The following is a 12,640-nucleotide window of genomic DNA, read 5'->3' on the forward strand; positions in this document are numbered from 1 at the left end:
GCTCCTTTCCATGGCATTTAAAGGCACCTCGGGGGCAGGGAGGACAAGAAGGGGATGAGCATCAGCTCGCTCGGGTTCGCAGGGGGCTGCTGGAGCCCTCGCGGGTGAAACCCCAGCGCTGGATGTGGAAAGCCCAAATCTGGAGCTCATCATTGTAGGGTCTGAAGCTCAGAGCTTCATCAGCAGCTCGAATTGTAGAGGCTGAGTGGGGGCCCTGCTCCCTGGAACAAAATCCATGACAGCCTCCCCGGTTCCAGGCAATTCCTGGCGTTTTGGGGCCACCTCAGGAGCACAGAGAGGGGCCGGGAGAGGCTGGCAGAGGGCAAGCCCAGAGAACCCGTCCCTGCTAATGCCCTCTGCAGGGATGTCTGCATCGCCCGGCTGCTGCTCCTCGGCCACAGTGTGACCCCAGGAGCCAAAATTCCCGAATTCCCCGTGGCTGGTGTCACTCAGGTGTAACTCGGGTGTAACTCAGGTGTAAGGATCTATCTGTGGCCTGAGAACGCAGCTCCGGGACCTCGCTGCTGTGAGAGGGACTCCAGCAGAGGCCACAGAATACCTAACACAGGACAGGAGGAGAATTAATTCAGTTCTGCACAGCTGGAGAGGCAGAGAAACTTTGACGTTGATTTAAAGCAATAGTTGTCATATTGTGTATTATTAATGGCACTTTGCTGCCGGCTTGGGATCCGGCACCGTGAGCCCAGTTCCCACAGCCCTGCTGCCCACAAGGGCTGCGAATCCCCCGGTAATAGTGGGGGGGCTCGGGGGGCTCCGGCTGGATCCCGGTGTGACCCTAGGATCGTTCCCGGTTGGATCCCGGGCTCATTCCCTGCTGGATCTCGGGTTTATTCCCGGTTGGATCTCGGGTTTATTCCCGTTTGGATCTCCCGTTTATTCCCGGTTGGATCCCGGCGAGCCCGGGCGCCCCCCAGGCCCCGCGCGCCGCCCCGGCCCCGCCCCGTCCCCTCACGCAGGCCCCGCCCCCAGCCCCGCCCCGCTCTCCCCCAAGATGGCGGCGCCCTTGGCGCTGCAGCTGCAGGAGCTGCTGGACCCCCGGCCCGCCCCGCGGGACCCCGAGGATGATGCGGAGGAAGGTGCGGGAGTACCGGGGCAGGGGGGTTGGTACCGCGGCCGGCGGGGGCGGGAGGGGCCGGCGGGAGCGGCCCGGGCGCTGCCGGAGCGGCCGCACGTGGCGCGGGGCGGCGTGGGGGGGTCGGGCTCCCGCCGTGCCCCCGGCCCGGGGTGGTCTCGGGGGTCGGGGCTGTCCGGGTCTGGGGTTCCCTCCGCCATGGGGTTCATCGAGCCGCCTGTGGGGTCGGGGATGTGTCCGGGATCGGGGTTCTCTCGGGGGCTGGGGCCGCCCCCGGGTCGGGGCTGTGTTAGGCCCGGCCTGGTTCTTTGCTGCAGTCTGTGTGAGAGCAGCAGCGTCTTGTAAGAAACGTTTTCATAACTGAGGAAGTTATCGTGGTCAGAAGAGGCGTTTTCCCATTTTAGTAACCATAATTTTGTTCCAGACTTCGCAGAATTCCAGGCTGGTTTGGGTTTGGGGCCTCAGAGCCCACCCAGTGCCACCCCTGCCATGGCAGGGACACCTCCCACTGTCCCAGGCTGCTCCAAACCCGTCCAGCCTGGCCTGGGACACTGCCAGGGGCAGCCACAGCTGCTCTGGGGACAGCTGCATCCCGTGCTGGTGCCAAGACTGAGGATTCCAGGAGGAGGCTGGAAGGATCTGTCCCTCCTGCCCTCCTTGTTGCCCAACATTTTGCCATCCTCTGCTGCCTGGAGTGGCTGTACTTTGTTGCTTTGGTTATGAGCAGATTTTTTTGCCCTCTTTGCCTCTCACAAACACTCCAAGCCAAGCATTCACATTTCCAAACACACATTAGGAGCGCTCAGGGGTTTGAGTCTCTCCCTGCCCACAGAGCTGACCCTGTAATTCGGCACAGGGTGCCTTGCCCATGAGTGGAAGCAGGGAGAGAGGAGGGTGGGATGTGTCCTCTGGGCTGAGCTGCTCTGCTCTGTGTCCTGCAGGAGATGGGGGTGAAGGAGGGCAACAACCACAGTGAAATGATTTCCTCTGTTGAGCTTTTCTGAAATGTTTATGTGTTTATGTGGTTTGCATGTATAGCAAGAGGCCAGAGTGCATCTGAATTGGAGTCTTCCTCTTTTAACCTGCAAGCATGAAGTGAGTGAAGGCATTGCAGAGTCATGAAGGGCTCAGAGACCCTCCTGCATCCTTGGGAGGGCTTGGATGGGCTCAGTTCCTGTTCTGCTTCATGCAGGAGCCTTTCCCCCTTGCAGGAAATTATTTGTGTGCCTTTCCTGCACTTTTCCCAGTTGCTGCTCCCCTGTGCAGTGCGGGGGGAAGCTCCTTGGTTGTTTCAGAGCATGAGGAGCTTGCCAGGGCTCCTTCCAGGCTGGAATTCAGCTCAGTTTCAGACACCCCTTCCCTTTTCTCCCCCTTACAGCTACAGTTGCTAAAGTGATTGACAGATTTGAGGATGAGGGCACGGATGACGTTTTGCCAGTTGGCAATATCAGGAAAAGAGCTTCAGCCTCTCTCCTGGAAGCTGATAAGAGGTACAGTGGGAAAGCCACGTCTCGGAAAGCTCTGCAGGAGGAGCTCTGGGGAGATGCTCTGTCTGAAGAAGGATCTGGTAAGAAATCTCATTTTTTTTCCCCCCTTTTTGCTGGCAGAGCATGATGTCAGCTCGTGACTGAGCATGGCAAAGCTCAGGGCCCCATCACAAGGCAAGGAACAGCCCCAGTTAAGCTGGATATCAAATAGCCAGACCTGAGCTGATGCTGGTGAACTTTTCTGCCAAGTAAATAACTTTTTTCTCTCACTTATCAGCTGGAGAAGCACTGGATGACTGGTACAGTGGCAGTGAAGGCTCAGAAGAGGAGGACAGTGCTGGCACTAAGGGCAGGGAGAGGCCCAGCAGTGCTGGCAGTGAGCAGGAGGAGGACCTGGAGGATGATGAGGAGGCCAAGGCACCCAAGTTCAGCTCCCAGAATATCACAGACTTTGAGAAGTTTACGGAGGGCATGGATGATGCAGGGAGCAGCGGAGGGGAGGATGAAGATGAGGATGAGGATGAAGATGATGCTGACATGGAAGAAGAAAACGAGGAGGAGGAGGAGGAATTTGGGAGTGAGAACCACGATGATGAGAAAGAAGCCAAAGACAGTGAAGATGATGGGGGAGTGCTGACCTTCTCCAGAGGACAGGAGTCTGAAGAAGTGGAGAAGGGCAAAGCTGTGAGGAACCAGCTAGGTTTGTGCATGTTTGTGTGTGCTGGCAGTGTGAAAGCAGCCTCAGCCCCTCAGCATGGTGCCTGCTGCAGCAGCCCCCTGTGTGTGCAGATGTTCTGCCAGATGTTCTGGTGTCACTGCTGCTGGAGCAGCTCCTGATGGGAAGTGTATTTATCCATTAGCTTAACTGAACCAGTGCTGAATGTCCTCATGGGACCATTGGGTTTGGGTTTGGGAGCTCCCTGCACTGCTCCTGCTGTGATCACTTTGTTTCTTTCCAAAGTGTAACTCCCAAAATGCCATTTCTTCCTGTCTGAGCTGCTGAACTGTCAAACCTTTGAAGCAGTAAAGCAAAGGGGTGGTTTGGTCTGTGGCTCACAGAGTTGCAGTTGGGATTTGCTTTGGCCAGAGGCTTGTGGCACCCATTTTGTGCTCCAGTGCCTGCCAGGGCTGCCCTGAGCAGGAGGAATGCAGCCAGAGGAGAGGGCCTGAGCTGCCAGGTCCTTCGCAGGAACAAGTGCTTTGTCTTGCTAACTGATTCTTTTATTTCCTTTCTGTTTGAAGCCCTGTGGGATCAGCTGATGGAAGGGAGGATCAAGATGCAGAAGGTGCTCCTGACAGCCAACAGGCTGCCCCAGCCAGACACCTACCCCAGGTTCAGGAAGGAGGGGGGACAGGACTTTGACCACGCAGTGGAGAACTGTAAGAGCCTTTTAATCTTTCTCCTTTGCTGAGACCCTTACAAACAATTGCTCATTGCTGTTCAGTGCAGGGCTGGGTGCCTTGTCCAGGGACACCTTGTGCCAGTTTTGTGCTGAGCCAGTGGATGCAGAGGTTTGCCCAAAGCAGGAGCAGTGCAGCCCAAAGGAGGGGCTGCAGATGAATTCCAGCATGGAGCTGCTTCAGCTGTTCATTCCTGAGTCACTGCTAATGGCACTGATGAGATCTGTGCTGGATCCTCCACTATGAAATCATAACATGCAGGCTGCAGTGGCTGAGTGCAGAGTACTGGGCTTCAGTGTGGTGTGGGTCTGTTCCATTTTTATATTTGGCCCCCTTTTTCCTGGCTTTGAGGTGAATGCCTGGGGAGGGAGATGTCTGGGTGATCAGACATTGAACCTTGGTCCTGCAGCAAGTTTTGGCTGAGCTCCTCTGCTGCAGGGCAGGGCAGGGCAGTCAGCTTACCTGCAGTTACAGGTGAGCTGCTTTCTGCTTCAAAGTTGGCTCTGCTGCTTGAAATGAAGTGATTAAGGACAAAAAGGCAAACTCCCAGCAAGGCTGTGCTGACCTTTCAGTGGAACACACGTTATTAATGTCCTTAATGAGATGCATTACAAGCTGCCCCAGCTCCATGTTTCATTACAGGTCTAAGATGCAATATCATTAAAGACCTTTAACAGAAACAATGGTTGACATTTTGGTATTTCCCATAAGCAAAATACAGCCAGGAGCATGGAGTGTAATGTCCCCAGTGCTGCAGAGGCTGAGCCCTCAGTTGTGCAGAGCTCTGAGGGAGCCTGCACTGCCAAGAGGTGCTGGATGGTCCCTCCTGGCCTTCTCCCCATCACCTGGGCAGGGATGTTGTTCCTCTGATGCTCCTCCTAGCCTGGGTTTGTGCTCTGTGGCTCATCTGTGAGGACAGAACACAGAGCTGGAGTGACAGGGGCAGTGTTAGCAGGGGAAACCTCGGGCTGACAGATGGGACATGCTGGATTTAGGAACATTCCAGCACTGCTGCTGCACTTCAGCCTTGGGCAGGATTGGGCATCATCACAGGCCTGGATGATGCTGTCCTTTCAGGGCAGCCTCAGCACTTCTGTCCCAATCCACAGAATAAATCTGGCATGTTTTCATCATCCTCACTGAGCAGGAGGGAATGATTGGGTGCTCCAGGTGCACCAAAGACTGGGTGCCAAAATCGCAGACTCTGGGTGAGCCTGCAGGATGCTGAAGTCAGGAGGCTCTCAGTGCTCCTGCACAAGAGTGTTTCCAGTAATTTTCCCCAAATCTTTCCATTTCTCATGAAATTTCTGTGCTGTGCTCAGAGGAAGATTGAATCTTTTGAATTGGAAAATGGTCCTTTGTGTGTTTGCCTCTTGGGTATCTCCTACTCAGGACAGCCCTGTTGTGGTGCTGGAGTTCCCTAAGGGCTGGAGTGTAATTGTGTTAAAGAGTAGACAGCAATTCTCCATCCATTTGCAGTTTTAAAGCCAAACCTGGGTGAAAATGGCAAGGTCATGCTCATTTTCCAGATTTTGAGACCGGAGGTTACAATACCTAAAATGTTTAATTTATTATTTTTGTAATCTTTTATGATTTTTTTTTTCCTTTGAATGTTACAACATGCTTTGGACAACCTTAGATTCCTGAGATCTCAGGTTCTGGTAGATGATTTACTGCAAAATTGCTTATAAATTGAAGTAGAAAATGTTTTGCAGACCTGGCAGCTTTCAGGCTTCACACCCATTTGTCACCCAGCATTTCCCTTTGTGTATAGAACAAGAATTAATTAGGCTGCACTGCAGGAAAAGTTTATGGCCATAATTTATATAGGATGAATTTCTGTTTAAAGAGACAGCATTGCTTTGTTTGTGCTGTCTTACTTTTTATTTCCCTTTTTTAAAATCTTTAATTATATTCCAGGGTTTTTTTTTTTCTGTCACCCTTTTTACATACAAATGGGAGACCAAAGTGTGGGCATGGAGCTCATGTTTATTCCTGTTTTGCACCCAGGTCTGGGTGGTTTTTAGTGCTGAGATCAGAGTGGCTGAGCTCTGAAAGCAGCACAAATGTCCAGTATTTAATGTCCTGCCCACAGAAACCCTCCCAGCTCACAATTCCAAGGTGCTGGGCTGTTCCTCCAGGACAGATTTGTATTCCCCTGCTCTGCATCTTCCAGTCTGGTCCAGGCCTTGAGATGTTGCCTCTGTTTGGGGTCTTGCACGTTCAATTAATGTTTTTCATAATCAATGCGAGTCAGAATTTGCAATCTGCTCCTGATTTGCACATTAAAGAGACCCATTAATTAAAAATTCCAATCCCTGGCATGTTCCCGCAGGATCCCTGCATTATTTACATAGAAAAGGAGTGCAAGGTGCAAGTTTCTGTGCTGGGGCTGTGCACAGATTGCAGGCCTGCCACTCATATTTCACTGTGCTGCCAGCTTGGGAGGGGAGCTCCTCAAATTGTCCACAAAAATCCCCTCAAGGGCAAGGGAGAGCCAAAGCAGAGGTGGAATAAACATTGGTGGAGTCACATCCAGTGTCAGGAATTCAACAGTTCCAGTGTTTGGGGCTTGTTGTGTTAAATCTTGATAGGGTGACAGAAAAACCCACAAATAATTGAGGGACAAGGAGGTAACAAGGGCTTTGAGGAATTAAATCTCTCCATCCTCAAAGGCCCTGAGCTTCTCAGTACAGGCCTGGAGCTTTTCCTTTGTAATTCTGGTTAAAAATACTAAACTGGGAACACTTCAGTGACTAATGCTTCATGCTTTTCAAAAAGAGCTGGGAATTGCAGCTTTTAGATAGCAGATTGTGTTATTTTCACTTTATAGTTGGTGAGATGAGTTAAGAGTGTTCAGAAGCCAAGGTGAGGAAGTTCTTAGCCAGAAACTGATGGAAGTTGCAGGATTTTAAAGGGACAAGTGGCTGTGCTTTCCTTTTGTGCAAGAGTTCAGGAGGTCCCTGCAATGCAAACTGCTCACTGCATTTTTGTGGGGTTTGGGGGTTTTTTTGGCTTTGTCTCCATCTGTGGATTGAGAGAAAATACCAGAATCCCACATTTCTATTCCTCAGCAGAAGCTGCAGATAATTTCAAGAAAGGGAGGAAATAGTGGGTTTGGTAAAAGCAGATATGCAGAGGGTGTGTGTGGATGGATTTGCTCAGTGCAGGTACCAACAGCAAATAATAACTCATTTACACTTTGGAGAGCTGTGGTGAAGGTTCACCAAAATTTGTGATCAGTAATAAAATAAACCTGAATAAAGTTAATCAGATTAAAAAAAAAAAACAAAACAAAAAAACCAAAAAACCAAAACAAACAAAAAACCACAAACCACAAAAAACCCAAACAAACAAACAAAAAACCAAACCAAAACAAAAAAACAAAACAAAAAACAACAAACAAACAAAAAAAAATAAACCAAAAAACCCAACCCACAGTGCTTTGTTGCCTTCTGGGAAATGAAGTTGTTGGATTTTTATTCCTAAAACTTTGAGGGACCCACCCAGAAATGGCTGTTTCCCCTCAGAAATGGCTGTTTCCCCTCAGAAATGGCTGTTTCCCCTCAGAAATGGCTGTTTCTGGGGTGGAAATCTGTGGTGAGTGGGAAAGAGCTGTGCTCCCATCTGGAATAATTCCTGAGCTGGGCCCTGGCACAGCAGGTTGGGTTCCTGTCCCATGACAGATTCTGTGGCCTGGGAACAAACAGCACATTTAGACCTCTCTGTCTGAGTGCTTCACCCTGGGTATCTTCATTTTCTTCTGGGTTGATTCTGCAATATTTTGACATTTAAGAGAGAGGGAAGGATTCTGTTTAGTCTCAATTAGTGTATGAGTATGTTCTCAGTGTCTTTTTAATGAGGATTTTTGTTGGGCTCTCTTAATCCCAGTCTTTAAAATAATATCTTTACATCCTCCACAGCATCCAGGTAAGCCGTGTTGAAGCCACTGATTAAGCAGGGACTAATTTTGGATCAAATCCAGTCTGCTGTAGGTGCCAGAGAAGCTGTTCCACGTCCTGGGAGGGAGGATGTGCTGGCAAGGCCTCCCCTCTCCCCTCACCTGGGCACACCTGGGTGGGAACAGCTCTGGGATGAAATGGGATTTACTGACACAGCCTTGGAATTTTTAAGGGAAGCCTGGCAGGACTCAGCAGCCCAGAGCTCCCTGGTAATTCTGCTCTCACCTCCATTCCTGGGTGGCTTTTAGAGCTCCAGTGTATCCACACCTCCATCTGGAGATGTTAATGCATTAATGCAGAGCAGGGTGAGTGTCACAGGGAGGGGGAGGAACTGAGGCACAGGCAGATTACACAGTTTCCAGAGGCATAGAGCACTTACAGGATTAATTGGTGCTAGGCAAGATCATGGACTTAAATATATTCTTGCTTTGAAGATTTTACTGGGAGCCCTCACAAATGTGTGACAGCAGAACTGGGTTTCAAGCCTGAGTGTAAATTATTGTGATCAGATCTAGCCCACTTAAAACTGGTAGTTCATTTTAATTGAATTGTGTTAGTCTGGACACTTTATGAATACAAAAAGCATCAGCCCTGTCAGTCCCTGCAGGAGTGGATGGGATTGAAATGGATGTGGGTGCAGGTGTCCCCAAGTTCCAGCTCTCCTCTCTGATCTCGTGGAGAATCTGTTCCACTCTTTTTGGGACTGAGCCAAAGCCTGTTGACATTAATGAATACTCTCAGCTGAAGAAATGAAGGAATCAGCTCCTTTTCTCCAAATTTTGAGGAATATGCCACGGAGAGCTTTTGGTGGGGAGCGGGCTCAGTGAGGATGAGCAGCTCCTGGGCCAGTCTGGGTGTGCTGTGAGAGGGAAGAGCCATGGGTGGAGAGGGCTCAGCTTTGGAGCTCTGCAGTTGTTCTGTCAGTGTTGAGCTGGGTCATGAAGTCTCTGTTTTGGGCACGTGCAGAATTTGGGCTGTGAGAGGTACCAGGAAGGTGTTTTGTGGTTTGTCATTACTGTCTGTGATTTGTTCAGGAATTCTGTGGGAGAGGTAGTGGAGAAATGCAGGACATTTATTTAACATGCAGTTTTGGGCTGTTTGCAGAGAAAAAACTCTTGTCCTTCCTCCCAGAGTGCCAAGGCTTTTAGCTTGTGGTATTCAGTATTTTTGAGCAGAATTGGTTTCTCCTTCTCATGAATGGGTATGGGAAAATGATTTTACAGGTGATCTCCACAGCCATGTGTGTTGTTCTTTGGTGATGTCTGAGGTTTATTTGAAATCTGCCTTAAATTTTGGTGCAGGAAATGCTGGGACAGTCCCTGGTTGGTGACCTGATCCAGCTGAACCCCAGCCCACTCAGCTTTGCCTACACCTGAGTTTCTCAAGATTAGTAGCTAATTAAACTGAATTTAGCTACATATTTGTGCATGTTAGTCTGTGTACTGCACAAACAAGATGCAGGGAAACAAAGGCTTTGAAAGTGTCCAGACAAGCGTGTGCAAATGTCAGCTAACTGGGATTAATTGGCAATTGGGTACCTTGAGATGGGAACTCAGAGCTTGTCATGATAAATATAATTAATGCCTGGTATTATGTGGGGAGGTCAGTGTGGATGGGCTAATGTTCCCTTCTGGCCTTAATATCCAGATAGAGCTATGAAATCTCACATTTCCTCTTCCTTTCTCCTCCTTGCCCATGTACTTGGGGCCTCCAGGCTGGCAGAGGCAGGAATGTGTGCTGTCAGCTTCTTTGCATTTCCAGTAATGGAAAGCATCAGTTTTTATAAATCTCATTTTTGCCAGCCCCATCCCCTTCCTGGTTTGGGCTGATATCAAAAGATGATGGTTGAGGTGAATCAGCAGAGCATGAACTTCATGGAAGTGTTTCTCTTTCTCTCCTGCTCAGCTGTCTCCCTCCCCCAGTCCCCTCTAATAAACCCCTGAATACCCAGCCTTTATTCTCTTGTTGAATCCAGTTATTTTCTTTACTTTTAGCAAACTCATCTGTGTCTGATCCCGTTGTCCTCCCTGTCAGATGCAGTAATATTGGAGTGAAAGGGCTAAATTGAGGCTGTTCTGGGACTCTTTGGGAGTCAGCTGAAGCTCTGCTGTGGAAGGGGGGTGCAGCCCTGGCTCCTTTGTGCCCAGGGAATACAATTTTCCCCTCTGCAAAGGCTCTTGCATCATTTGCATTCCAATGGAACCAGCAAACTGGGCTTGGCTGTGGAGCTGCCAGCAGCAAAGTCGGCCCTTTTCCTCCTATCATTTGGTAAAACTCCCCAGACCCCCTGTTTTGGGAAGCATGAAAGGAGTGTTGCTCCCATTTGGACAGATCTCCCAGTGCTTTGTGCTGAAGTGTGTGTGAGAAATGGGAATGTAACCACACCACCTGTAAAAAATCCCCTTTAGCCTAACATGGAGTCTGAGCTGGCTCTTGGAGCTCCTGCACCCACCAGAATTCTTTCTTTAATTTCTGTGCCATGTTGCTTTGGGCCCCAGGGTGCTCAGGGGTGCCAGGCTGGAGGTTCCTTCCACCCTGGCAATTACACGAGGCTCCTGTCCACAGCCCCATGTCTGAGATGTGCCACCTGGAGGAATTCCCCCTCCTTTTCCTGGCTGGGAACGTGGTCCTGCTGCTGGGAATACAGAGCAAGCTCCAAAAGTAATACTGACAGCCTTCAGAATTATGATACACTGGAGCTGCGGCGTAATTCTTTGTTGAAGAAGTTAGAGGCCTAAAATGTTAAGGCTTATTGTTATTCCGAGTTGATAATCTCTGCCTTGCTTTAATAATTTTTCCTCATGCCTGGATAGCCTGCGAGTTGCACAATAATCACTCACACAGCTTTGTAATCAATGCCCAAAGTAATAGGATTCCGCTGGCCAACGGCAATTAATAAATTTGTGTCTTTTTTAAAACACTAGCAAGTCGGGCCTGAAATACGACTGACTGGCTTTCCTCATTTGCATATTTATTGCAGTGGAAAAATTCTTGCCGAATGATTGATGTTGAGCCTGCCTCTTGAATTCCAAACAGCACATTATTATGAAATGAAAAATGCCGGCCATACAGTTGATTAAAGTTGAAGACAGTGGAATCGGTGTTTTTTAAGATTGTGGGAGAATTAAAGGCATATTTTAATAGATGTTGACAAGAAGTGAACTAACAAAAGCAAAGCAAAGGATTTGCTTGAAAAGATTTAATCAAACGTGTTTGGTGGGGGATTAATTGCTGGGGATGACGAGTGCAAGTGGCTGCTGCTGGCTGTGAGTGGGGAGCATTGTTCCAGGGCCAGCTCATCGAGGGCCATTTTGACCTGGAGTTTAACTCCTGTCCCACAGCCCTCGAAGGGAGGGAAGGCTCCCCCTCTCCCTGGAGTGCTGGGATAAACCTGTGTGCCAGGTGGAGGCGCTTCTCATTGTGTGCAGCCATTCAGAGCAGAGGGTGGGTTCCTCTCCTCCTTTTGGTTGGTGTGGGGGTCATGGGGGCTCCCTGGGGACTGTCCATGGAGGCAGGGAGCACTCCCAGCCCAGCTTTTGCTCTGCATCCCCTCATCCCAATGCCAGCATTGCTCCAGCTTTCCTGTGTGGGTGCTTCCCCAGCCTGTGCAGGGGCAGGGAGAATGGAAGGCATTGCATGGCTGTGATATTCCTGTGATGCCAGAGCCCCAGATTGAATTGAGAGGGAAAAGTCCTCAATTTCCAGTGCTGGCACAGCTCTGCAGTGGGGCTGTGTGCTGGGTAGGTGGTGGTTCCTGCTGGAACATCCTGGGAAGGGTTTTCCCAAGGATTCAGTGTCCCTGCATGCTCCTGCTGCTCCATGCAGCTGCTTGGGAGGGTGAAATGAGAGCCCATCTTGAGAGGTCATGGAAGGGAGTGCAGGGCTTTTCCTGAGTGGGAGGCTGTGGGAATGCTGGGCTTGGAGCATGGATGAGCAAGCACAGCAGCCCCTGGCAGCCCCTCCTCACAGGCATTGCATGGGTTCCATCCAGGGCAGCTCTGGGATCAGCCCCTGCAGCCAGGTCCCCCCACTCCAGTGTGTCCACAACCCCTGGCACTGACAGAACTGATTTGGTGTGCTGTGAGGGCAGCAGCAGGACAGCTTTCATCTCTGGTGGATCTCCTGGCACTTTGATCCATGGCAGTGCTAGCCTTGAATGGAGCTAAATACTCCAGGCTGCTTCCAGCCTGTGTGGGGGCCTGGATGAAAGGAGGATGTAAGAGGAACATTGAGAGAAAGGCACACTGGGATTTACTGGTGCTGGCTTCCAGCAATCTGGGTGGGTTCATCTGCTGCCCAATGGGTCTGGAACAACTTTTCCCTCCTGGACACAAAGTGAAGGGGCTCCTGTGGGCTCCTGAAAGTGCCTCTCCCAGCGTAGTGTCTCACCACTGGCACTCTGAGCCCCATAGGAGCTGGAGGTTACCTTCCAGCCAGGTTTGTTGTGTGCCAGTTTCAGACAAGGAGCAGCATTCCAAAAATCCTGCTGGGGGTGGGAGGGTCAGTCAGTGCCCAGCCTCCTTTCTAAATGACCCCGTTTGCATCCATGGAACAGTTTGGGTTTGGGCTGCCTTCATTCACAAGTGGGGCCAGACTCTGCCCCAGAGCAGGCAGTGCAAAGGGACTTGAGAGGGAAGAGGAGATGGAGAGGAGGCTGGGAAGAAAACAGCCCCTTCTGGAGTGAAATGTGAGATGGA

General features: G+C 50.4%; 1 protein-coding gene across 1 annotated transcript in view; it reads left to right on the forward strand.

Annotated features, from left to right (window-relative positions):
* Nucleotides 1–1,008: 1,008 nt before the first annotated feature.
* Nucleotides 1,009–12,640, forward strand: part of AATF (apoptosis antagonizing transcription factor) — a 40,647-nt gene continuing 29,015 nt past the window's right edge. Inside the window, exons 1-4 of the mRNA XM_036395350.2 lie at nt 1,009–1,097; nt 2,472–2,660; nt 2,858–3,280; nt 3,823–3,960. Coding sequence (XP_036251243.1) covers nt 1,013–1,097; nt 2,472–2,660; nt 2,858–3,280; nt 3,823–3,960 — 835 coding nt within the window. The 5' untranslated portion in view covers nt 1,009–1,012. The remainder of the gene's footprint in view (nt 1,098–2,471; nt 2,661–2,857; nt 3,281–3,822; nt 3,961–12,640) is intronic.

Source organism: Molothrus ater, chromosome 21 (assembly GCF_012460135.2).
Source record: "Molothrus ater isolate BHLD 08-10-18 breed brown headed cowbird chromosome 21, BPBGC_Mater_1.1, whole genome shotgun sequence".
NCBI lineage: Eukaryota > Metazoa > Chordata > Aves > Passeriformes > Icteridae > Molothrus > Molothrus ater.